The sequence below is a fragment of the Chlorocebus sabaeus genome, chromosome 20 (genome assembly GCF_047675955.1).
Source record: "Chlorocebus sabaeus isolate Y175 chromosome 20, mChlSab1.0.hap1, whole genome shotgun sequence".
Lineage (NCBI taxonomy): Eukaryota > Metazoa > Chordata > Mammalia > Primates > Cercopithecidae > Chlorocebus > Chlorocebus sabaeus.
In genome coordinates this window covers 36,716,952-36,744,768 of record NC_132923.1, presented here as the reverse complement: position 1 = coordinate 36,744,768, position 27,817 = coordinate 36,716,952, and the positions used below count along the sequence as shown (strand labels likewise).

At 35.1% G+C, this 27,817-nt stretch overlaps 1 protein-coding gene across 2 annotated transcripts in view; it reads left to right on the top strand.

Moving 5' to 3' along the window:
- Positions 1–27,817, top strand: part of AGL (amylo-alpha-1,6-glucosidase and 4-alpha-glucanotransferase) — a 68,029-nt gene that overhangs the window by 9,057 nt on the left and 31,155 nt on the right. The window contains exons 3-21 of one of the 2 annotated variants that reach the window (XM_007977840.3): positions 610–820; positions 1,369–1,535; positions 3,571–3,774; positions 9,261–9,442; positions 9,619–9,730; positions 13,442–13,565; positions 13,910–14,012; positions 14,114–14,211; positions 15,209–15,348; positions 16,400–16,587; positions 18,807–18,930; positions 19,528–19,691; positions 19,969–20,070; positions 20,184–20,339; positions 20,433–20,583; positions 23,030–23,154; positions 23,249–23,361; positions 23,474–23,608; positions 26,901–27,031. In XM_007977840.3, the coding sequence (XP_007976031.2) occupies positions 610–820; positions 1,369–1,535; positions 3,571–3,774; positions 9,261–9,442; positions 9,619–9,730; positions 13,442–13,565; positions 13,910–14,012; positions 14,114–14,211; positions 15,209–15,348; positions 16,400–16,587; positions 18,807–18,930; positions 19,528–19,691; positions 19,969–20,070; positions 20,184–20,339; positions 20,433–20,583; positions 23,030–23,154; positions 23,249–23,361; positions 23,474–23,608; positions 26,901–27,031 (2,730 nt within the window). The remainder of the gene's footprint in view (positions 1–609; positions 821–1,368; positions 1,536–3,570; positions 3,775–9,260; positions 9,443–9,618; positions 9,731–13,441; positions 13,566–13,909; positions 14,013–14,113; positions 14,212–15,208; positions 15,349–16,399; positions 16,588–18,806; positions 18,931–19,527; positions 19,692–19,968; positions 20,071–20,183; positions 20,340–20,432; positions 20,584–23,029; positions 23,155–23,248; positions 23,362–23,473; positions 23,609–26,900; positions 27,032–27,817) is intronic. The other variant, XM_007977843.3, reaches the window with a different exon arrangement.

Genomic DNA, 27,817 nt, shown 5'->3' with positions numbered 1-27,817 from the left:
TGCTATATCTTTATTAGCACATCACTGGACTTGAGCAGACATCAATCAAGTTCAGTTGCCTTCAGAACTCCTGTTAGAATCCTGAATTCTGCCTCTATAGAGGTTGACTTCTGTCAGTGAAGACTAGCTTTCTCAGTATGGTGAGATAATTGTCCCATGGCAGCTCCCAAGTTTTACATACTATCACATACTTTCTGACACCATAGAGAAACCAGCTTTCTCTGTTGCAGTTAGAAAAATACTAGAGAAGGCCTCTCCTCAGATGCCCACCATTGGGTACTTAATTCGGGGTTGAGGATGGGGGATCACGGTAAATGGGGTTGTATAAAAATTTGCACATCCCAGAGTTGCTATGTGAATGGGAATGAGTTTCCAGGGGAAGGAGAAAGAGACATTACAGAGCAGACAGCTCTATGATGTTTACTATACTTGCTAAAATATGAAATTCAGCTAAATTGGAATACAAAGTAGTGCCAAAACAGCATTAGGTTTGTGGAGTTATGTTAAACATAATTGAAAAATCAAGGTTTTTTAAATAAAACATGTATTTTTTCAATCATGGTAATTTAAGTCCTACAATGAGTTTATTAAAATGTGCTTTTTATTTAGGGTTTGAACTACAGTTCCGATTAGGCCCAACTTTACAGGGAAAAGCAGTTACCGTGTTTACAAATTACCCATTTCCTGGAGAAACATTTAATAGACAAAAATTCCGTTCTCTGGATTGGGAAAATCCAACAGAAAGAGAAGATGATTCTGATAAATACTGTAAACTTAATCTGCAACAATCTGGTTCATTTCAGTATTATTTCCTTCAAGGGTAAGTCAGGTGTTTTGTTTGCAAGAAAAAAAAAAGTTAATTTATTCTGTAATTTGAAGTTACCTAACTTGTAAATGTTACTGTATGAACCATGGCAGTGCAATTTTTACAATGCTTCCTTGAGATGCAAATGGAATATTCTTTGATTTCTAGGAGGTAATTGTATGGCCCATTGCAGAGCTAAAGTATCATGTAAATATATTTTAAGTAACATCTTAAAAACTGTAGTCATTTCATGCAATCTGATTATAGGTTGCTGTTTATTTGCATGCTGTTGTTATTACTGATAGGTTTTAGTATACTTATTTTTCATTAAACCAACATTATTGGATATTTTGTGTATTATACATGTAATTATGTAGATTGTGAAAGGGTAAAAGTAGCTTTTCCAGTAAGTTTTGTTGCAACTTTTAAAATGATTTTATGTGCTTAGAAATAAATATATTTTATTTGGGACAATTAACCTTTTAGTTAGAGTCAGACTATATTATATGAGGATTATTTTTCTATCAATGACTGAAAAGTTTTTGTTTTGTTTTTTCCCTTAGAAATGAGAAAAGTGGTGGAGGTTACATAGTTGTGGACCCCATTTTACGTGTTGGTGCTGATAATCATATGCTACCCTTGGACTGTGTTACTCTTCAGACATTTTTAGCTAAGTGTTTGGGACCTTTTGATGAATGGGAAAGCAGACTTAGGGTTGCAAAAGAATCAGGTAATGTCAGCTTGCTTTTTCTTATTTAAACAAATAAATGTAATTATCCTCTGTGATACAGATTTCAAAAGTTTTGTGTATTAGTTCATTATCTCATTGCTATAAAGAACTACCTGAGACTGGGTAATTGATAAAGAAAAGAGGTTTGACTCACTCACAGTTCTGCAGGCTGTACAGGAAGCATGGCTGGGACTCAAGAAACTTACAGTCATGGCAGAAGGCAGAGGGGAAGCAGGCACGTCTTACGTGGCTGGAGAAGGAGGAAGAGAACAAAACAGGAGGTGCTACATGCTTTTAAACAACCAGATCTTGTGAAAACTCACTCACTATCATGAGAATAAGGGGGAAATCCACCAGCTTTTTCTCACCAGGCCCCTCCTGCAACACTGGGGATTACAATTTGAAGTGAAATTTGGGCAGGGACACAAATCCAAACCATATCTTTTTGCCTCTACATTTAATTTTGTTTCTTATTATATTTGGTAATATAAGTAGATAGAACGATATTAAAAAAAAATTTTTTTTTTTTTTTGAGATGGAGTCTTGCCCTGTCACCTAGGCTGGAGTGCAATGGCGCGATCTTGGCTCACTGCAACCTCCACCTCCTGGGTTCAAATGATTCTCCCGCCTCAGCCTCCTGAGTAGCTGGGATTACAGGTGCCCACGACCAAGCCCAGCTCATTTTTGTATTTTTAGTAGAGATGGGGTTTCACCATGTTGGCCAGGCTGGTCTCAAACTTGTGACCTCGTGATCCACCTGCCTCGGCCTCCCAAAGTGCTGGGATTATAGACATGAACCACTGCACCCAGCCCATATTAAATTTTTGATACTTAACCATTTTTAACCTATAAAAATGGCAAATTTTGTGGTTCATCTTAAGAAATGAAGGAACTCCATAATGAAATAATTATCATTTCTAGGACTTTACCATATAAAAATCAGAAGTAAGCTATTGAAAAGTGAAGGAAAATGTGTTATCATTATATATCATTTTAATTCAACAAGCATTGCTTAACCATCTTTTGTGTAGAAGACATATGCTATCATCTATATCAAGAGCAAAATGAAACTTAAGTTGTATTTTACTCTTAAGCAAAGGGCAAGATTAATTTTTTCTTTTCTTTTTTTTTTTTTTTTTTTGAGACAGGGTCTCACTCTGTCACCCAGGCTGGAGTGCAGTGGTGCAGTCTCAGCTCATTGCAGCCTCCTGGGTTCAAGTAATTCCTGTGTTGCAGCCTCCCTAGTAGCTGGGATTACAGGCATGCACCACCACGCCTGGCTAATTTTTGTATTTTTAGTAGAGATGGGGTTTCACCATGTTGCCCAGGCTGGTCTCAAACTCCTGACCTCAAGTGATATGCCCACCTCAGCTTCCCAAGGTGCTGGGATTACAGGCATGAACCACCGTGCCCAGCCATATATATATATTTTAAGACAAGGTCTCACTCTGTCACCCAGACTGGAGTGCAGTGGCCTGATCTATTTTTTGTAGAGACAAAAGTCGCACTGTGTTGCCCAGGCTGGTCTTGAATTCCTGGGCTCAAGCAGTCCTCTTGCCTTGGCCTCCCAAAGTGCTGGAATTATAGGTGCAAGCCACTGCATCTGATCTCAGTTTTAATTTTCTGCTTTTAAATTGAATAATATATGAAGAAAGGACTGAAAGTTCACTGACATAACTAAAACAGAATACAAGTACTATGGAACATTAAAAGTAGCTGAAAGACATATGTTGATATACTCGTAGAGGATAGATTTACTACACGTAAGTATATAAATTTTCTAATAGGCAGTGTGTGTGAATTTTTTCAAATATTACCTCATTATCTCTGTCTTGTATATAAGGACACTGATATCTTGAAAGATTTAAATAAACTTGCTTAAAGTCTGTTAAACTCTTGGTATTGGAACCCAAGTGTTTGACTTCTTTTTTAGTAGCGTGCTTGCCTTGCTATTTATAATTAACTTTAAATTTATATTTTCTTCATTTTAGGCTGGTTGTGTTTGTTTTTACAGTGATTTTTATTTGTTTTGCAGGCTACAACATGATTCATTTTACCCCATTGCAGACTCTTGGACTATCTAGGTCATCCTACTCCCTTGCCAATCAGTTAGAATTAAATCCTGACTTTTCAAGACCTAATAGAAAGTATACCTGGAATGATGTTGGACAGCTAGTGGAAAAATTAAAAAAGGAATGGAATATTATTTGTATTACTGATGTTGTCTACAATCATACTGGTATGAGCTTCATTGACTGCCTTTATTAATTTTGATGAGAATTTACACATACACACACAAACAGGAGAAGGGAAGGGAGGAAAGAAAGGGAAAGGAAAGGGGCTAACATAAATTTTAAAAACACAAATGATGATTAGGTGTCCTTCCATTTAAAAAATTAGTATTTTTCCTTTCAAAGAAAACATTCTTAATTGAGGATAAAGTCAACATATAAGTATCTTGCATCTGATGTTTATAAATACAGGAGAGTGATCATAGAAGAAACATAATGATCACATATTTCAACTTAGAGGACAGTAGTCCCCTCTTATTCACAGTTTTGCTTTCTGAGGTTTCAGTTACCTGCAGTCAGTCACATTTCAAAAATATTGAATAATTCCAGAAATAAGCAATTCATAAGTTTTAATTTTCATGCTGTTTTAAGTAACATGATGAACTCCCATGCCATCCTGCTGTCTCCCACCTGGAATGTGACTCATCCCTTTGTCCAGTGCATCCATGCTGTAAACACTACCTGCCCACAAGTCACTTAATAGCCTGCTCAGTTATCAGATCAAAAAAACAGAATATCAAAGAATATATATGTAGGGTTTGATACTATCTATAGTTTTACACATTCACTTGGAGTCTTGGAAGGTATCCTTTAAGGATAAGAGGGGACTACTCTAGTAATACTTTCTCAAGTAACACATGGATCCTATATTAGCAGGAGCTCTAGTACTGTAGTGCTATAGCATATATTAAAAAACTACATGACTTCTATTATTTGGAGAGAAACTTATTAGTAAACTCTCAGAAGGTGTATCTGGAAATTATGTCTTCTACATGTTAAAAGAGCTTATTAAAGTTAGTCTGTTTTGGTTCCCAAGATTCCTTAGTGATATATAATTCTATTAAAATATATCAGATTTTTCCAGCTAGCAGTCCTTGAGGAAATGGTTCCTCCCCTCACCTGTCAGAGGAGCTGAGCCTGGCCTGGCCTAGACTGACAAAGCCTGGCTGTGAGCAGCTTTGGGTTTAACCCAGTTTACCTTACAAATGTTATCTTGCATGTATGCTACAATGTAGAAAAGTTTGGAAAACACTGTTTTGTATATGTAAAGAACAAGAATTCTAGTTGGTACAAACATTTAAAAGATATAATCTGCTGTTTCATAAAACAGTTCTCCAAGTAACCATAGGAACTATGAAGATATTTGAAAGCTTATATATCTGGTTCATCAGTATAAATAAAAATCTCTAATCATAATGGCAAAGTTAGGTAAAGAAATAGGTACATTCTAAAATTTGGTGTTTCTGCATGTACCTAGAAACCAAGCCTCCAATTCTACAGTGAAAACTTTGCAATACCCAAGAATTCAGTATTCTTCACTTGAATATTTGACATTATTAAGCCAGGTGCTGTCGCTTGCACCTGTAATCCCAGCTACTTGAGAGGCTGAAGTGCGAGGATCACTTGAGGCCAGGAGTTTGAAACCAGCCTTAGCAACATAATGGGACCCCATCTCTTACAAAATAATGTAAAAAAATTAAAGGAAAATTTGACAGTCTTGATCATCACTTTGAGATCTGTAATATTATTGAAATCAAATTTATCAAACCACATAATGGCATTTTATGAGCTACAAATTGTATGAGTTAGGATATGGCTTAAGCAGTTGTAACAGAAAAATACAGGGACTAACGGCTAAAACTGTGTTTATTTCTTACTAAAAGATTAAATAGGCATTCCTGGACTAGAATGGTAGTTCAATGGTGATAGGGAACTTCAAATTCTTAGTCAGATATGGCTATTCCAGCTCCTGCTACCACATTCTCCCCAGTGGAAATGGGGAAAGGGCAGGCCTGTCTTTTTGGGTATGATACGATATATATTACTGTGTTCACATTGCATCACAGGAATTTGTCTCTTGCTGTACCTACCTTAAAGGAGACCTGCAATGTAGTCTTGAATTTGTCAGCTATGTGTAAAGTTGAACCTCGGGAATTTTATTACTAAAGAAAGAATGGGAGAATGAAATTGAGTACAGCAGCAGTCTCTGCCACAAACTGTATTTCTGAGACATTTGAGAGGTTCTGTGCAATGTAAAAGAAGTAAACCTTGCCACAGCCTTACTTGAAAAGTGTTGCAAATCGTAATATCCTTTCTGTGAAACAAGTTTTCTTTAAAAAAAAAAAAGTATTATCCAGCAGAATTCAGCCTCCAGCATGGTTATGTGAAGGCTTCACACACTTTATGCAGTGAAACAGCCCTAACTGGTGAAAATTATTTTAAGACAATCACTTAAATCCCCTGGAAATTGTCCTATGGACATTTAGCATATGGAGAAACATACGAAAATCTATTACATCTTAATAAGAACAAGTATCCTTGGTGATTGAACCAAGACCTGCTCCGTTATCTTACACAGATGCCTCTGTTATGGAAGCTCTATCACAGGCGCACCACTCCTGGTAGGTGTGGTCAAGAGGAGACGTTCTCTCCTCCCAACTCCCAGCCTGGGGTTACAGTTTCACCCTAAGAGGCACAGTCTATGAGTGTTTCTAATTCTCCCTGCCAGCCCTGTCTTGCAGAAGTTCTTTTTTTTTCTTTTTCTTTTTTTTTTTTTTTTGAGACAGAGTCTCCTTCTGTCGCCCAGGCTGGAGTGCAGTGGTACAATCTCAGCTCACTGCAGCCTCCACCTCCCGGGTTCAAGTGATTCTCATGCCTCAGCCTCCCGAGTAGTCGGTATTACAGGTATGAGCCACCACGCCTGGCTAATTTTTATATTTTTAGTAGAGATGGAGTCCCGTCATATTGGCCAGGTTTGTCTCAAACTCCTGACCTCAGGTGATCCACCCCGCCTTGGCCTCCCAAAGTGCTGGGATTACAGGGGTGAGCCACCGCACCCGGCCATGTTGTAGAAGTTCTATTCCAAGTAGGCAGGTGGAGAAAAATCTCCCTTTCTCCACCCAGCCCCTACTTGCAGAGCTGACATCCTTTCCCAGATGTAGCAGGCCAAGAACACTGGGAACCCAATTGCCCTGGAAAAGGTCTTGGTTCAAATGCGAAGACTCTTGTTGTTCTTATCTTAAATAAATGTTTCTCCTTATGCTGAATGCCCTAGGATAATTTCCAGGGACTAAATGATTGTTTTTAAAATATTTTCACCAGTTAAATTGTTTTGCTGGGGACAGTGTTTGTTGAGTTTCTTACTATATCACTCCGAAAGTCCATATTTATTTTTTAATGTTGATGTGTGTTAAAACATAGTTTGGAGTTTGACTCTTCTTTCGTGTAGAATTAGAAAAAAATATTTTCACTACCTGTTGTTTAGAATTCTTTCATTTTACAGTTGATTTTTGTTTCAAAATGTTGAGAAAAGAAACAGTTTTAGGATTTTGCTATTTTAAAAATTGGGGATGGATGGAGTGGCTCACACCCGTAATCCCAGCACTTTGGGAGGCCGTGGCGGATGGGTCGTCTGAGGTCGTGAATTCGAGACCAGCCTGGACAATATGGTGAAAACCCATCTCTACTAAAAATACAAAAATTAGCCGGGCATGGTGCCAGGTGCCTGTAATCCCAGCTACTCCAGAGGATGAGGCAGGAGAATCACTTGAACCAAAGAGGTGGAGGTTACAGTGAGCCGAGATCGTGCCACTGTACTCCAGCCTGGATGACAAAGCAAGACTCTGTCTCAAAAAAAAGAAAAATTTAAATTAGCAGGGTGTGTTGGCATACACTTGTCGTCCTGACTACTTGGGAGGCTGAGGCAGGAGGATCACTTGAGCTCAAGGCTGCAGTGAGCTATGGTTGCACCACTGTACTCCTGCACTCCTGAGTGACAGAGAAAGACCCTGTCTCAAAATTAAATGAATGAATGAGGGCAGCATTGGTATTTATTCTTTCTTTTTTGAGACAGGGTCTCATTCTATATGTTACCCAGGCTGTAGTGCAGTGGTACCATCTGAGTTCACTGCACCCTCTACTTATTGGGCTCAAGCAGCCCTCCCACCTTAGCCTCCTGAGTAGCTGGGACTTTAGGCACATGCCACCGTGCTGAACTAATTTTAAAAAGATTTTGTAGAGATGAGGTCTCACTATGTTGCCCAGGCTGTCTCCAGCTCCTGGGCTCAAGTGATACTCCCTCCTCGACTTCCCAAAGTGTTGGGATTACAGGCGTGAGCCAACGCACCTAGCCCCAATATTTATTGTTTGTAAGTGAAAATGCTATTTGGATATAAGTTATTACTACATTTTGTGGTTTTGAAAAATACCTTGAATTTCAGTGATTGTGTTGATGAATCTCGGAGGAACTATCTTGATGCAAGTTTTGAGAATTACCAATTTAACTTTTATTACAACTTCTCTGCTCCTTACATAGGCTCTCTTCATCTGAGTGTTTATTATGGGTATGAATAAATACTAAGTAAATAAATGATTTACTAAATAAATGACTGAAACTAGAAATAATAATGATTGTAAAATTATATAAGAGTGCTCAGCTGAGTGAATGAAGCATGAACACATTCATTTCAGCAGCAGAGCAATGTGGTTAAGATTGCACATTCTGAAGAGGGACTTGGCCAAGTTAATTCCTGACTGTATGACTTGGGCTGAGTTACTTAACTCTCCGTGCTTCAGTTCCTCATTTGTTAAGAGAACTTAACAATACATCCTAATTTGTGTGGTAGGAAGTGAGGAATAATAAATTGGCGTATTTAACTGCTTAGAACAATTTCTGGTATGTGGTAAATATTCAGTAATTGTTAATGTGGTAAATATTCAGTAATTGTTACTTTTTGTTTTATGTACATTAATCACTCATGCTCTTCAATATGAATTCAGGGATAATTAGTCCATTTTAAAGATCAAACAAATTCCATGTAACTTTCTTTTTTTATTTTAAAATTAAAACAAATTATCTTTTTTTAAATAAGTAGATACAGGGTTGCACTGTGTTGCCCAAGCTGGTCTTGAACTCCTGCAGGCTATCCTACCTCCACTCCCACAAAGTGCTGGGGCTGAGCCACCATGCCTGGCCAAAACAAATTATCTTCAATGCTGTAAATATTTGGAATACTTTGCCAAACTCTTGATTCTGATTCTGAACTGTAAGCTAGATTCATATTCCTTGAGCATATTTCTTTTAGCACTTTCTCAGTCTCGCTTTTATCCAACTTATCAAAACAACATATTTCTTTAATGCTTTAGGATTAGCCATACAAAAGTATTACCTATGAGAGAGTTGCTTTTTGTTTCATCGGATTTTCTAAGCAGAATTAAAGTTTAAAAAAAAAAAAAAAGTATGGTGAAGCGAATGATAGGATACCATAACCAAAGAAAAAATGTTTCCTATAACAGTATCATTGTAAAATATTGATGTCTAATATAGAAAAAAATGAGTGGTAGATGTTTCTATTTTATTTCACCTCTAAACTTAACATAGATACAGTTTCAATTTAATTATGAGATACTCCTTTGTGTCTCCTTTTTCCTTCAGCTGCTAATAGTAAATGGATCCAGGAACATCCAGAATGTGCCTATAATCTTGTGAATTCTCCACACTTAAAACCTGCCTGGGTTTTAGACAGAGCACTTTGGCATTTTTCCTGTGATGTTGCAGAAGGGAAATACAAAGAAAAAGGAATACCTGCTTTGATTGAAAATGACCACCATATGAATGTCAGTATGTACAGAGGAGTATCACACTAAAACAGAAAAAATTTCTAAAGTACACATTAAATATATGTTTGAAAATTACTTAGAATCTGTGTTTTAATATGATAAACAGTATTTGGTTAAATGATTTGAAATAAATATATGTATATATGTATTTTTTAACTATTGACATTTTTCAGTCCATCCGAAAAATGATTTGGGAGGATATTTTTCCAAAGCTTAAACTCTGGGAATTTTTCCAAGTAGACGTCAACAAAGCAGTTGAGCAATTTAGAAGACTTCTTACACAAGGTAAAGGATATATGCTAGAATGTTCCTATCAATTTTAAGAAATTTAATATTATAAAGGGAAAACTCTTTTGCGTAATGTCATTATTAAATATGTCATTGTATGATATTTGTGTTGTTGATATTATAAAACTGAATCTGTAAGCTGAGAGCAGAGACATCTAAAGGGCATGTCATAATAACACATAACACAATTATTTCCCCTGAGTACTGTATCTTACTGTTAGTTCCATAGAATGCTCAGAATTTTGTGGAACCCAGTATATAGTTATTAAATGTATGAATGGGAAGTAGGTAGAACAGGTTATTTCAACTGAGAGTGGCTTGAAACAAGTTTTGAAACTGAGAGTTGTGATAGTCTCCTGTTGCTATAGTAAGAATCTTAACTGACATAGAGGGGCTTCCAGCTGATTTTCCCCACTATTAAGGCCACCTAACCACTAGTGATACTGAAGCCAGATATTGACGAGATAACAAAAGGTAACGAAGTGAGTCTTCTGTTAAGGACATAACTAATCAAGAAGGTAATGTGCCCCCAACAAAATAGGGTAAGAAAAAATAGGTGAAATGAGAAAGTAGGGTTTGTAGGAGACAAATTAGAAAGGATTTTTAAGAGCTATCTGCATTTCGTGTAAGACAACCTAACAGTAAGGATTTGGAGAAGATCTTAAAATAAATATTTTTTTCTCTTCCAGAAGACAGAACTAGGGTAGGACTCAGAAATAGTGCCTTTGAAGTAGAATGAGCTCTAGGATACTCAGTCAGCTTCATACATCAACTTTTGCAGTTGTAACACCTTAGTACAGGAATTTTTAATATTAACCTTTCTTCCTGTTTCATTTTACTAAAGGGCCTTGATCTTCCCTTCCCCCAGTAAGCTGTATTATTTACATGAAATAATATGTGCTCATTGTAAAGAGAAAAAGCCCAATAGTTCAAATGTGTAAGAAAATAGAATGTATGACCTCCTCTCTCCCAAAACCCACATCTCAGCTACTACATATTGTTTCTTGTATTTAAGACTCTTCTTGAAAAAATTCAATTTGATATATAATTGTATGTAATTCTATATATGGTATGTACATAAGTTTTATATTTATATTATTTTTACACATGCAAATAAGACTAGAACATAAACCGTCAACAACTTGTTCTTATAGTTGACAATATAAATTTATAATAGCTAATTATTTCTTTTAACCTCTGTATAGCAATATGCTGTTTTTAAAGTACTTGAATTTATTTAGTACTTTTTGATAGGTTGTTTCCAGATTTTTCATTTTTCATTCATTCATTCAATGCATATTCATTGAACCACCTACTGCTGTGTGCTAGACATTCCTCCAGGCATGAGGATTCAGTGGTAAACAGAACAAAGTCCTTTCCCTGGATAAACTTCCAGTCTCATAAGCTGTACTGCAGAAAATACATCCCTGCACATGTTATGTTTACTTGGTTACGTGAGTCAATCTGAAGGATAAATTGTTAAACATGGAATTATTGAGTCAAAGGGTATATAGATTTCAAATATAATAAATTTATTTTCACAGCAAGTTATACCAACTTAATTATCACTAACATTAGATATCATTAACCTTTATCATGTTTGTCAATCAGGCGAAACATACCTTATTTTAATTTACATTTCTTTCTTTTTTTTTTTTTTTTTTTGAGACGGAGTCTCGCTTTGTCACCAGGCTAGAGTGCAGTGGTGTGATCTCGGCTCACTGCAACCTCCACCTCCCAGGTTCAAGTGATTCTCCTGCCTCAGCCTCCCAAGTAACTGAAACTACAGGCATGCGCCACCACACCCAGCTAATTTTTGTATTTTTAGTAGAGACGGGGGTTTCACCATGTTGGCCAGAATGGTCTCGATCTCTTGACCTCATGATCCGCCTGCCTCGGCCTCCCAGAGTGCTGGGATTACAGGTGTGAGCCACCGTGCCCAGCCTTTTAAGTTACATTTATTTGCTTATTAATGAAGTATATTTTTACATGTTAATTAGCTATTTATATTTCTTCCATTAATTGCCGTTAATATTTCTTCTCATTTTTCTATTGAGTTGTCTGTTTTTTATATTGACATTATTATTGATTATTACACGGGCCTCAAATATATCCTCCTAGGATGCTCTTGATCTTTCAACTCTTGTTTATGGTGACATTTTTTTTCAATGTAGTCAAACTTTTCAATTTCTAATGGCTTCCAATTTTATATCATGCTTAGAAAAGACCTTCCATCAACATTCTGTTTTCTTCTAATTTGTATTTTTACATTTGAGTATTTAATATACTTGAAATTTATTTTTGTATATTATATAAAGAAGATATGTAACTTGATCTGTATTTTTAAAATTATATTGAGTTGACAATCCATCCTTTTATACTGATTTGAAGTACCACCGTAATACTTCATAGTGTATGGTAATATACAAAATATACATCTGTTATCTGTGCTTTTCCACTGATCCATCTCTTTTATTCTATCAATACTAAAGACTAAATAATAAATACTAAAGTTTATACTGATGGCATAGCTTTTTCTGTTTTTCAAACATTTCATTTCTTGGCAGTGTTCTTTTTTTTTTTTTTTGAGATGGAGTTTCACTCTTGTTGCCTAGGCTGAAGTGCAGTGGCATGATCTCTGCTCACTGCAACCTCCACTTCCTGTATTCAAGCGATTCTCCTGCCTCAGCCTCCCGCGTAGCTGGGATTACAGGCATGTGCCACCACACCCAGCGAATTCTGTATTTTTAGTAGAGATGGGGTTTCTCCATGTTGGTCTCGAACTGGCTGGTCTCGAACTCCTGACCTCAGGTGATCCGCCTGCCTCAGCCTCCCAAAATGCTGGGATTACAGGTGTTAGCCACCGTGCCCGCGGCAGTTTTCATATATTTACTCTTGCAGATGAACCTTAGAAACTGGATTTTAAGAATCAATTTGTATTTTATGCTGTTTTGTGAGGTGAATATGAATAACCGCTACCTATGGAAACCCATTATTTTATGTTTTTTTGTGTTTTTATAAGCCATTTCAAAGTCTCTTTGGAATAAGCCAGATACAATTAATTAGTTAATATAAAATCAAGTTCAATGGAGGCAATCCTGTACCAATTCTTAATTTTATTACAAACAAGTTCCAGAAAAAGAGTGAAAATTTCCCCAAAAACTATTTATTTCCCTTTTAATTTTTAAGTTATTATCTAAGGAATATGGTTGATGAAAAGGGAAAGAAAGTATTAAGCCTGTGTACTTCTTTTAGAGACTACAAAGAAAGGTTGTTAATAAGACTTTAGGAAGCAAACTTTGAAAGCAATCTTGAAAAAGAACTCCTAATGTTAGAATATTTGGTAGCACATGGGAGGAAAACATGTTCCACTAAAGTCCTTAATGTGTTTAAAAAAAAAAAAAAAAAGAATAGAATAGAATAAGTGAATGCTGACGTAGGCAGAAAAGTAGTGCTGGGATTGAATTGATAGGAATCCTTGTGTCTTTCTTTTATGTTATTTTTGTCTCTGTGTTTCTTTCTCCACACGCCTCGTGTGTGTGTGTGTGTACACACACAGCAAGATGAGAAGGGGAGGAGGTAGAAGGATACTTGTGAAATACTTGTTTTATTTTCAATGAAAAAATTATAGGCCCCAAATTAGAAAATAGTGACAGTTATAATCTTTGTGGATAGTTGCATTTAAGATACCATCTTTTTTTCTTTTAGAAAATAGGAGAGTAACCAAGTCTGATCCAAACCAGCATCTTAAGATTATTCAAGATCCTGAATACAGACGGTTTGGCTGTACTGTAGATATGAACATTGCACTAGCGACTTTCATACCACATGAGTATGTAATGTGTTTTTTTCTGTGAAATAAAGAATATTACTTATAAACCTTTATGGCTTGTATGATTTTCATACTACTTATTAAAAATGCTTAATAGAAAATGAAATAAAGTAATTCACTGTAATTCTACTATTTCAGCACATGACATTTTCCCACTTTTTCTGTGCGTGGGCCATGTTTCTATATTTGTGTATAAACATTTTTACAATTGAAAAACATCATCAGCCGTAATTGAAATCCTGATGAATATATTTAAGGTTTCTGTGACCTTTGTTAGAAAGTTTTTAAATGTAGAATCTATAAAGCCATTAAATACTATATCTGCATTTCTCCATCTGCTCTAGCAATGGGCCAGCAGCAATTGAAGAATGCTGTAATTGGTTTCGTAAGAGAATTGAGGAATTAAATTCAGAGAAGCATCGACTCATTAACTACCATCAGGAACAGGTTTTACTTATTTTTGAACTGCTGCTTTTCCTTGCATCTTATTACTATTTTTTTGTTGTCTTGATGATGATGATGATCTAACACAATTTAATGTTTTTCAGGCAGTTAATTGCCTTTTGGGAAATGTGTTTTATGAACGACTGGCTGGCCATGGTCCAAAACTAGGACCTGTCACTAGAAAGCATCCTTTAGTTACCAGGTGTTGCATTTTTTTTTTTCTTATTGGTGGTTGAACATTGAAAATTGTATTTAACATCTGAAATTAACCTAAATGTTTTCTTTAACATGTGACTTCAGTACATTTCTTAAATTGAAATAGAAGTTTTGATTTGGACATAGGCTTAATATTAACTCATTTTGTTAGGCAAATATTTTGTTAGAGAAACTGTCATCAGTATGAACCAATTTATAGTTATCATTTACTTTAATGTTTCTGGAGGACTGCATACTTAGTGATAAATTCAATATTAATCAATTTAAGCAAGCATCTAGCTCCTTACTTTGTAAGTGACATGAAGCATAGGTTGGGCAACTAGAGTGTAGTAAAAGCCTTTGCATAACTTTACTTAAGAGTCTTTTTTTAAAATGTCTTTGCAAAGTAACGTCAATGCCTCAATTATTTTTTTTTTCTTTGAGATGGAGTCTCGTTCTGTCACCCAGGCTGGAGTGCAGTGGCGCAATCTCAGCTCACTGCAACCTCTGCCTCCCGGGTTCAAGCGATTCTCCTGCCTCAGCCACCCAAGTAGCCAGGCTACAGGGGTGCACCACCATGCCCAGCTAATTTTTGTAGTTTTAGTAGAGATGGAGTTTCTCCATGTTGGCCAGGCTGGTCTCAAACTCCTGACCTCAGGTAATCCGCCCGCCTCAGCCTCCCAAAGTTCTGGGATTGCAGGCGTGAGCCACCATGCCTGGCTACCTCAATGATTTTTTAAAATAGTTTTATGAAGTTTTAAACATTATTTAAAATGTTAGCCAGGTATCCTGTTGTGTTAACTCCCTATTTCTCACATCCTACTAGATTTACTCAAAAAGTCTATTGAAGATTTTTGACCTATGTTGAACTTTTTTTCTATAAATAGCATCAAACTAATTTTATTCTATTCATTAGAGAAGTAGTTTAGTTTTAATGTTGCAAATTTATATTCTCTCCAAGGAGTTTCTTCATATGGGTTTAATATTTAATTATATTTTCATAGGTATTTTACTTTCCCATTTGAAGAAATGGACTTCTCCATGGAAGAATCTATGATTCATCTCCCAAATAAAGCTTGTTTTCTGATGGCACACAATGGATGGGTAATGGGAGATGATCCTCTTCGAAACTTTGCTGAACCAGGTATATAATTTTTAACTTCTCTATGGATAGGGAAAGAATAAGTTCATGGCAAGGTCAAAATAAAATCTGCTTTATTGATTTTCTTCCCCATTATTCTATTGGTTTTTAAACTATTTCACCAATAAAGGTACCAGAGGTACATACAATTTGAGAAACAAAACATGGAGTCAACAAATAAAGAAGTTCATCTTCTTTCCTCTCCTTTGCCTTCCTACCTTTTATCTTCTCAAACAGAATAACTTTTATGTATCTGTTTTCTATATTGTGGGTCTATGTAAGCTTTTATTTGGACAAAATATTATTGCATTTTTACAAACAAGTTTGAAACCACTGCTATTACAATTACATTGCCATAAGAGATATTTTCACTCATTGGCCAGAGGTATTAAGACATTTCAGTGGCAACTAAACTAGAACCTAATGGTTTGAGGTCCCCCCTCACTCTTAGTGTCTTGTTTTTCTATAGCTATTTCATTACCAGGAAGAATGTTGCAGGAGCTCATTGATATATTTATTTTTTAACATTTCAAAACTAGAAGTCTATTTTAGTGACATCAAAATTTATTCAGAAATCTTATGCTTTTTTTTAAGAGTATAAATTTGGGTGTAAGTATCTCTGCCCTCTTTTTTCTAGCCATTCTAAACAAAATCAAGCCATTCTGCTGTATGCCATGGATCTAATATAACCTGTTGCCGAAAATAAGTAGGAGGGTGGAAATGGAGCTTTAAATGTTTTTGGTAGAACTATGGTTTTGAAAGGCCTATGATATTAACATTTCTGTTTTCCCTTATGTGAAAGTGACTTGGGTTTTTGAAATTGAGGACACATTTTTAGAAGCGACTATAAGCTAGAGTTTTTTCAGAGTAGCTATGAGAAATAAATTATTATTAATTTTTTAAAACATTATCTCATACCACTTTAGATACAATTTTAACCAATATATCATTCGTGGCAGAAATGATCAAAGCAATTTAAAAATCAGTGTTTCCATGAAGTAATTGTTTTCATTTTATTTCTTGAACTATTGAAAGCAATCTCTTTTCTGAACAGGCTCAGAAGTTTACCTAAGGAGAGAACTTATTTGCTGGGGAGACAGTGTTAAATTGCGCTATGGGAATAAACCAGAGGACTGTCCTTTTCTCTGGGCACACATGAAAAAATACACTGAAATAACTGCAACTTATTTCCAGGGAGTACGTCTTGATAACTGCCACTCAACACCTCTTCATGTAGCTGAGGTACAGAAAAACAATTTATCTACATTAAGAAAAGAAATTCAGTGTTCTTTCCTAGCTTTCCTTAAGTAGACTATGCAGGTAAATGTTTCCTTTTGCTAGTTGGACACTGACATTGACTTGGTGGTAGTATTTATCACTATTGCATAATTAACATAATTCTAACAATCTTTTGATGCAGTTGTTATGGAATACTGGGCTGTAAAATATTTAACTAGTTAATTTTAAAATTTTAATTTAGGGAAGTTGATCATATTGTTTCTGATACTATGGAGCGCTATTGTAAATACATAAAATGTGTTTACAATACATAAAATGTATATTGGCTACTGTAAATAAATAAATGTTAATTTTTCTTATTTTTAGGTTGCTTTCAATATATTTAGAAGTGACTGTGAAGGTGAATAGCTTATTACACATTATAGTGGTGTGCGCCTGTAGTGCCAGCTACTCATGAGGCTGAGGCAAGAGAATCACTTGAACCCAGGAGGCGAGGGTTGCAGTGAACTGAGATCACACCACTGCACTCCAGCGTAGCGACAGAGTGAGACTCTGTCTAAAAAAATAAATAAAATAAAATTTTTTAAAAATTAACATTATAGCATATTGAAGCTAGTCTAGCCTCATCGATTTAATTTTTATTATTTATAAAAATATAAGTGTAAGCATAAACATTGTCTATTCCTCTTTGAGCTCTTTACAATAACTTCTGAACAATGCCAATACTTACAATATTACCTTCTTTCTAATACAACTTTGTAATTAAACTCATAGTTTTCATCCTGCTTATAAGATTTTTTTAAATTTATTATTTTTAGAAACCCTACAGTAGTACTGCTTGTAAGATTTTTGATAGCTTCCTAGTGACCAGTGTCACCTAGGTGTTCTTTGGAAATGTGTGTTTACCTGAAAAATATCTTATTTCTATAATATTAAAGCAGTATTATAATGTATATGTTTCAAGTCCTGTGATGAAAAATTGGTTTGATTTGGAGGGATTTAGTGAACATTAGTTAAGCTGATAGAACATTGTCTAGTTCCAAAAAATGACGACTTTATTTTATTGTGCTTTTAGCAACAGCAAAAAAAAATATGCTTCTAAGATTATTACATGGCAGAAAAGAATGTTCAAACTTAATTTTAAATTACAAAACTAGGATTCTACTTGTTAGCTGAGAGAATTTCAAGTATTTTATTAATCTTTGTGCAAATATTATGTTTAACAGTTTGGAACCTATCTGATTTTTTATTATAAACCAGTGTTTATAATAAACAGCTAGATAGATAGCACCAGTGTTAAATATAAATCACATAAGTAGAAATTGTAAGGTATGAGAGTTTTTAAGAGTTTTATCATCATCTGTAGGAGAAACTGGCTTCAATCTGATCAGGCAGACCTAATCTTTCCAACAGCTAAGTAATTCATCAGGGAATTTGTGAATAATTGTTTAGTCAACCACCTGGAAATTAAGTCTGATTAAAGTTTTAAAAATAAGCACATAGGCCCTGGCACAGTGGCTCACGTCTGTAATCCCAGCACTTTTAGGCCAAGGCAGGCAGATCACCTGAGGTTGGGAGTTTGCGACCAGCCTGACCAACGTGGAGAAACCCTGTCTCTACTAAAAATACAAAATTAGCTGGGTGTGGTGGCACATGCTTGTAATCCCAGCTACTCAGGAGGCTGAGGCGGGAGAATCGCTTGAACCTGGAAGGCAGAGGTTGTGGTGAGCTCAGATCACGCCATTGCACTCCAGCCTGGGCAACAAGAAAGAAACTCGGTCTCAAAAATAGATAGATAGATAGATAGATAGATAGATAGATAGATAGATAGATAGATAGATAGATAGATAGATAGATAAGCAAACAGGGGGAAAGCCTAACAGAATTGTAGTGTTATGATTTACATTTAGTAATATGAAACTAACATTTTTCTTCTTCTTTTTCTCTCTCATGTCTCAATATCTTTGCAAAATCTAATCTTCCTTTTTAACTGTTTTCTTCTCTTTATAAATTCTCTTGTTTCTATGTGTTTTGGTATGTTTGATATTTTCTTACATATGTACAATGAAATTTTATTTGGAAATTCTTCTTGAATTTCCATTTTATCTTGCTGCGTATTTTTCTATGTCAAATCCATGCTCCTTTTGTCTCCTTCCTTCCTCCTATCTTGCTTTTCTCTTTGTTACATTTATTTGTTACATTTGTCGCTGTGCTTTTTACAGTACATGTTGGATGCTGCTAGGAATTTGCAACCCAATTTATATGTAGTAGCTGAACTGTTCACAGGAAGTGAAGATCTGGACAATATCTTTGTTACTAGACTGGGCATTAGTTCCTTAATAAGAGGTAGGCTTGTTGGAGTGTATTTCCCATCTAAAACTTTAGCTTTTGTTTAAGTAGATTAAAGGATTTAATAGCTTCATATGCAATGCTTAATAATTTTTTAACACAGTTAATGTTCTTTTAAATAGTTTGTATGACATATTCTAATATGACTCATTCTATTTTTATCAGTATAAATTTCTGCTTGGGGGTAAGGTACCTCATTTCAAATTGAAAAACCAGTAGAATGAACTGAAGACTCACTAACAAAACCATTTTTTGTTGCTGAAAATACGTAAACCTGTTTTTCATCTTCTACTGGGAGATATGATGTAAAGTTTAGATGTTTTACACTGAATTTTGTGTAGCTTACATCCCAGTAATCAACGTATGTTCCCTTTTCCTTACATGAGCCATTTCTCCAGTTAAGTTACGGGGAAAACTTTTTTGTCACTTAAACTAGTAGGCATTTGTTTAAATCCTTAAAGCAGTTTTTTTTTGTTTTTTTTTTATATAATATTGATGTGGTCTCTATTTTGAAAATCATTTATGATAAGAAATCTAACCTCTTCCTGGACATAAATAATGAAGATTGTTAAAATATTCTGTAATGCTCTGCAGAGGCAATGAGTGCATATAATAGTCATGAAGAGGGCAGATTAGTTTACCGATATGGAGGAGAACCTGTTGGATCCTTTGTTCAGCCCTGTTTGAGGCCTTTAATGCCAGCTATTGCACATGCCTTGTTTATGGATATTACCCATGATAATGAGTGTCCTATTGTGGTAAGCACCTAATCTTTTTCATGTACTTATTTTGCTGAATGCTTTGATACTTAACTCTCTAACACTTGGTCACAATCATTTCCATATACTTCAAACTAGTGTCTTAGATTTATAACTGATTTATAATACATAGTTTTCAGAATGTTTTGCTTGTTTAAAAGCAAATTAATTTACCTTATGAATTTATTTATGTAATTATCCTTTTACTTCATTATGCTATAGAATGGCACTTTGCATTTGAAAGAAAGCAAACTTTTGCTTTGTTGTTGTCTTCTAGCATAGATCAGCATATGATGCTCTTCCAAGTACTACAATTGTTTCTATGGCGTGTTGTGCTAGTGGAAGTACAAGAGGCTATGATGAATTAGTGCCTCATCAGGTTTGTTTATATGTTGTTTTTTAAAACCTACATGGCCAATAACTTTGGGCATTTTTATCAAAAAAATTCATTATAATTAAAATGTATCCATGCTAAATTTTACCTTTGTCTAGATTTCAGTGGTTTCTGAGGAACGGTTTTACACTAAGTGGAATCCTGAAGCATTGCCTTCAAATACAGGTGAAGTTAATTTCCAAAGTGGCATTATTGCAGCCAGGTGTGCTATCAATAAGCTTCATCAGGAGCTTGGAGCCAAGGGTTTTATTCAGGCAAGAAATTATTAAATTTGTTTATTCAGATTCAATTTCAGAGTAAGTCTTTCCAGTTTGAGAGCTAATCTAGGTGCTCTTTCTGCTTCTCAGGTGTATGTGGATCAAGTTGATGAAGACATAGTGGCAGTAACAAGACACTCACCTAGCATCCATCAGTCTGTTGTGGCTGTATCTAGAACTGCTTTCAGGAATCCCAAGACTTCATTTTACAGCAAGGAAGTGCCTCAAATGTGCATCCCTGGTAATGCAATCTGAAAATTGTTATTGTATTTGTATTATATCATTATGATAAATTATACTGTAACGTTATAGTTATATATCATGTATATATCATATATATTATAACACAGTGCTACTGTGGATGTACTTGAGAAAAAGAATTTAAACTTTTGCCAGGCATGATGGCTCACACCTATAATCCCAACACTTCAGGAGGCTGAGGCAGGCAGATCACTTGAGTTCAGGAGTTCAAGACCAGCCTCAGTATTATGGTAAAACTCTGTCTCTATCAAAAAAAGTACAAAAAATTAGGTGGACATGGTGGCAAATGCCTGTAGTCTCAGCTACTCCTGAGGCTGAGGTGGGAGGATCGCTTGAGCCCAGGAGGCAGTAGTTGCAGTGAGTCCAGATCCCACCACTGCACTCTAGCCTGGGTGATAGAGTGAGACCCTGTCTCAAAAAAAAAAAAAAAAAAAGAGAAAGAAATTTTTGGCAACTTATATTTTTACTGGGTGGAACAAAACCTAGACAGAAATACTTTCAAATATTAACATTTCTTGAGTTGTGAAATATTTTTGTTTATATTTTATTTCCTAATTTGTGTAAAATGAACATTTATTTCTCTTCTAGCAGAATAATATATATATTTGTGTTAGTGTATATATACACATGCATAAATATATGTCTTTGTGTATATGCACAGACATACATACAAATATATAAACTAAAATGGCAAATAATATAACCTTATGTTTAAGGCTTTCCATAATCCATCCTCATCTACAATCCTAGCCCTATGTCAGTCCACTATTTCAGCCAAATAGGTATTTTTACTTCTTCCAAAATACTATGTGAATTGTCTGGATCTTTCAAGGTCTAAAGTTGCATCTTCTTTGTTCCGTGATCTCTCTTTCTTCTGAACATACAGCAATTATAGTCTCTATGTACTCCTTTGGCATAGAGAGTCAAAAATTATAAAATACATCCCTGAGATATGTTTTTATTAATACATCCCTGAGATATGTTAATATTACCTGATTTTTTTCTGGATATGTGTATTTTATTGTCTTACTATTATATGTGGTATAGCATAACGTGCTCCTGTTCACGCAGCAGCTGTCAAAGTTTGTTGATTGATTGACCAAATGAAAATTCCCAGAAAAATCATCATATTCTATATTGGTTGCTAGTTGCTGGGTATCCATAGTTCCTGTTTTTAAAAATTATCAACCCGAATACCTAAAAGTTTCTTTAATTGTTCACAAATTTATATTCACTATCCTTACCTGATCTTTGCTAATGTACATATTTAGTTTTATAGGACAACAATCACAATGTAGAATATTATCTCTGGTTTTGTTTTGGTCACGGATCATTCCTAAAACATTTCCTCGTCAGTCCACAAAATTGTGATTATTATTTTGTTAAATGTTTCATACGTTGTTATGCCCTTTTTAATATTCTCTAGTATGTTTAGTAGTGTTATGAAGTTCTAAATATACACTAAGGATAATTGTTTTTTCTTTTAAACAGTTTTCTTAGTGTATATTTAGAGAGGTAGAATTTCTAGATCAAAAGGTTCTGTTACCTATTGCCAGATTAATGACTTAAAGTTTAAGTTATTTAAAGTAAGGTTGTAATTTTATATAATCCATTGACTCTGCAGTTCTATCCCTAAGTATATATCTGGGAAATTTTCATACATTTCCATTTGAAGATATGCACAAGAATATTTATTGCAACATTGTTTATAATAGAGAAAAATTAGAGACAACCATAATAGAACAGATGTATTTTGGTATATTCATACAGTAGAATATTATTTGACATTTGAAGTAAATGTGCTAGAGCTGATGTAGCAGTGTGAATGAATCCAAAAAATGCATTGTTGACCAGTAAAAAGCAAGTTGCAAATATATGTAACTTGAATTCATTTTAATAAAACTTGGAAATAGGGAAAATAATATATGTTGTTTAAGGAAGCAGGTGTGTGTAGTGAAAATGCCAGGAATAGTGAGCACCAAACTGAATTGAGGTTACCTCTGAAAGTGAAGAATGGGTACACGGATGCTTTACTTGTATTTGTAAATTTTTCTCTAAGTGAGGAGGTGGAACCTGGGTTTTTAATTTTTTTTTTGTATCTGAAATATTCCAATTTTTTTTAAAAAAATGTAAGCCTTTCAAGTGATTTGCTGTTTTTCTGCTCAAAATTAGGTAGTTGTTCACCAGAGCTAAGCTATTATTTTGATACATTTCTACTTCAAAAAAAGCTTTGTTAACTAAGTCGTAATTTTTTTTTTTTAATGTAAAATGCACCTTGGGTAGAATCATCTACTTTCAGACTTCTAAAAAAAATTAACTGATATTTTCTTTTCAACTTTAAGTTAAATGATTTGAAACCACTTTAGCCTTCCTAATTTTGATGATTCCATATGAAATTTTGTTAAAATGTTTTTATATATTCCTAGGCAAAATTGAAGAAGTAGTTCTTGAAGCTAGAACTATTGAGAGAAATATGAAACCTTATAGGAAGGATGAGAATTCAATCAATGGAATGCCAGATATCACAGTAGAAATTAGAGAACATATTCAGGTATTTAAGACTCTCATCTTACTACTATGTTTAGCATTTCAAGAACATTAGAACTGTTTGTTGAATGGATTTTTTTAATGTAATTTTTTTCAAGCTTAATGAAAGTAAAATTGTTAAACAAGCTGGAGTTGCCACAAAAGGGCCCAATGAATATATTCAAGAAATAGAATTTGAAAACTTGTCTCCAGGAAGCGTTATTATATTCAGGTATGTTAGCTGAGCTCAAACTGTTGACTTATATTTAAAATAGTTTGCATATCCTGTTAAATTTGAATAAATTACTCCTAAAAATTAACCACTTTTTAATTAACTTTTTCAGAGTTAGTCTTGATCCACACGCACAAGTCGCTGTTGGAATTCTTCGAAATCATCTGACCCAATTCAGTCCTCACTTTAAATCTGGGAGCCTAGCTGTTGACAATTCAGATCCTATATTAAAAATTCCCTTTGCTTCGTAAGTATGCCTTGTTTGATAGACATTTGCCACTTTAATAAGTAAGTTACCACTAGACTGAATTAAGCAGTTTTAAGGGTCCTCTATACCCTTGCTACTCAAAGTACAGTCCAAGGACCAGCAGTGTCAGCATCACCTGTTGTTAATATTTTACCGCATTGCTTTATAATTTGTGTGTGTACCTGCATGTGTATTCTCTCTATAGATATAGATACACTCATGCCTACATGCATACCTACACACACACATGCATCTCTCTGTACACACACACACACAATTTATCCGAAGTATTTGAGATTAAGTTGCATATCTCATACCCTTTACCACATCATTTTTAAAAAATGTCAACATATGATTCCACTTTATGGCTTTACCATAATTTATTTAAACAGTTTCCATTTTTGGACACCTAGATTGCTGCTAATTATTCCCTATTATTATGTCTTTGTACATTCATCCTTAGTTATTCCCTTTCTAGATGTCACTGCATACTACAGAAGAATATCGGTTTTGAGGTTTAGACCTGGGTTAAACTTTAGCTTCATTACTGTCAGTATGATCTTGGATAATTTGTTTAGAACTTTCATCATCTCAGTCTCCCATCTGGAAAATTTTGTAAGAATTAAATAGGATAACACATATAAAGCACTTAACACAATACCTGGCACATAGTAAATGCTCATAGTTTGCCATCATTAGTACTAGTTTAAATTTTCAGAAATGGAATTTTTGGGTTAGACGAGGGGTCCCCAGCCTCTGGGCCACAGACCAGTACTGGTCCATGGCCCGTTAGGAACCAGGCCGCACAGCAGGAGGTGAGTGGCAGGTGAGCTTTATCTGTATTTACAGCTGCGTCCCATCACTCGCATTACCGCCTGAACTCTGCCTCCTGTCAGATCAGTGGCTGCATTAGACTCTCATAGGGGTGTGAACCCCATTGTGAATTGTCCCTGCAAGGGATTTAGATTGCATGCTGCCTATGAGAATCTAATGCCTGATGATCTGTCACTGTTTCCCATCACCCCCATATGGCACTGTCTAGTTGTAGGAAAACAAGCTTAGGGGTCCCACTGATTCCACATTATGGTGAGTTGTATAATTATTTCACTATATATTACAATGTATATAACAGTAGAAATAAAGTACACAGTAAATGTAATGCACTTGAATCATTCCAAAACCACACCCCCTCACCCCCAGTCCATGAAAAAGTGTCTTCTGTGAAACCAGTCCCTGGCGCTAAAAAGGTTAGGGACCATTGGGTTAGACTATATCCATATGTTTGAGGCTTTTAATACATACTGCCAAATTGCCTCCAGAAAGATTATATTAATTAATACTTTCAGCTCTATCCAAGAGTTTCCATCATTACCAATACCAATATATTATACCACAATATAATATAGCATTTAAGGGCATGGAGTATAGAACCAGACTAACTAGGTTTGAATTCCATTGCAGACTCTTATTAGCTGTAAGAAGTAAGACCTGGCTGAGTGCAGTGGCTCACTCCTATAATCTCAGCACTTTGGTAGGCCAAGGTGGGAGGATTGCTTGAGCCCAGGAGTTCAAGAGCAGCCTGGGCAACATAGTGAAACCCTATCTCTAAAAAACGTTTTTTAAAAATTAGCTGGGAGTTGTGGCATACACCTGTGGTCACAGCTGCTCAGGAAGCTGAGGTAGGAGCATCAGCATCAGTTGAGCCCAGGAGGTCTAGGCTGCAATGAGCCATGATTGTGCCACTGCTCTTCAGCCTGGGCAACAGAGCAAGATCCTGTCTCTAGGAAAAAAGAGACCTTTGAGAATTTATAATAGACATAATTATAGCACCTTTCTTACAGAGTTGTGAGGATTACTTGAGTAAAACACAATAGTTTTTGACACATAGTGATTGATAAGTGTTAGCTGTTACTAATCAAACTGGTAAATATAAAATAGTTTAAAATAACATCTCATATAATTTAAATATTAGTTAAGCTAAATTATTTTATTTTGTTCATTGGCCATTTGTATTTATTTGTTGAAGTGTAGTTTTATGTATTACCCCATTTTGCTATTGTGTTCAGCTTTTTTTGTTGTTTTGTAAGACTTTTTATTGTTAAAGATATTAACTCTTAATTCAAACTATTCTTAATAAAGTAGTTGCATTCTTAACCAAAAAATCTGTGATGAAGCAGCTTTGCGTTGGGTGAACTGCTTGTAAAATGCATGTTCCTCCTCAGACCTGCTCAGATTATTTTGGAGCAAGGCCAAGAAATTTGCAGTTTTATAGGATCCCCAAGTAATTTTTAGGCAAGGAGTCCACTGACTATGTGTTGAAAAATATTGCCCTAGAATGGAGTTGATACTGAGGCTTCTGAATGATTTGACTCAGGCTTGACTCACAAACTAGCTCTGAGGAGGAAAGCTGAGATGGAGAGAACAAAGCACAGATGACAATGATTTTCTAAATTGAGCCAGAACTAAAAGAGAAAGAAGAATATACATTCAAGTGGATATGTGTTCACATAAAATGGCAGTCATGTAAAATGAAATTACCTGAGCATCTGTTATAGAAGCACAGGAAAATACAGTCAGCTGTATTCAGGTGTGGTCAGTTATACAGTCTTACTGCTGACCAAACAAAGGGAAATCAAGGCCATGATAGTCAGTCTTCCCTCTGACAGTTATCAGGAGGCATCTTAATCTGAGAAAATCCTGGTTTCTTGAATAAACAAGCTGAGAGGCAGTGCAGCCTTAGAGAAGAGAAGAGAAGGGACGTGGAGAATAGTATAAAGGCAGAGAGCACGTGATTTCCTAGGCAGTTAACTGACTTTTTATTATTCCTTTAGTGATCCTCTGATAAGTATTCTTATATACAATAACTAGCATAAAAAGTTCTTGATGTCTCACTTAGGGAAATATAAAGGAGGGAAATCAGATGAGAACACATAAATAAATAAAAGAAGGAAGGAAAACACTAAGTCCAAACTAGAAAGGCTAAAAAAACAAATTTATAAGATCAAGGATGTAGAAGCCAAAATATTTTCCCAGCATACTTCTAATCAATACAATTTGGTACTTGATTATTTCCTTGGTTTGGAAGTATTGTTGCTTCTAATTGAATCTTTTGCATAATTTGTCCTTTAATAATTATTTATAATGTATAAGTGTAATGTTTATTTGAATGCTGAGTTCCTAAAACATATACTGCTAAGACATTTTATGATTATAATTCAGATTATCTTCTTTTGTTTCTATTGACAACAAGCGAAACTTCAATATATGGTTATCTTTATTTTCCAATTCTTAGTATTGCCTCCAAATTAACTTTGGCTGAGCTAAATCAGATCCTTTACCGATGTGAATCAGAAGAAAAGGAAGATGGTGGAGGGTGCTATGACATACCAAACTGGTCAGCCCTTAAATATGCAGGTCTTCAAGGTAAGCAAGTGGAAGGACAGCTGAGCTTTGTGTTTTTCTTTTAGGGTCGTCTGGTGTCTTCTTTACAGGCGATAGAGTATATAGGCTCAGAGTATGCCTGCTTGGATTGCAATTATGGCTCTGCTCCTACTCATTGATTGACCTTTGGCAAGTAATATACCCTCTCTGTGCACCAATTTCTGCCTCTATAAAATTTGAATAATATCTAATTTAGAAGGTTTTTGTGAGGATTAGTGAGATCATTCACATAAAACACTGAAAACGGGATGTAACACAAAGTAATTACCCAGTAAATTTTACCTAGAATTACTAGTTCTATCTCTTTCCTTAAGGTCTGTGTAGCTCTTTATGTATACTTGGACCTTAATTAATGTTTCTTGACCTGGTTTATTATATAAGAAGAAACAGAATATGCTTGTTTGGGCCCCAAGTGAGATTAGGTTGTAAATATAATCCATTCACCTTTTTTTAAATCTAATTGGAAATATTGCATATTTGTTTTATCTTGTAAAGAGAACTTACAGTAAAACATAGAGTAGTTGTAAGATGAGTTAAAGGAATTAAATATTTATCAGTTTAATTCATCTAGTTGGTAGTATTTCCTTAGATGTTTAAGAAATTTGCTTTATCACACCTGTATTCCTAGTTTATATAGTTTTCCACTTATGCCTTTTGTTCAACTCTTTCTTTGTCCATCTAACCCATCTTTAAGGACTAATTTAATTCTTGCATCTTTCATAAAAGCTTCTTTAACTATTGCTTTTAAAGTAATTTCTTTGTCCTCCA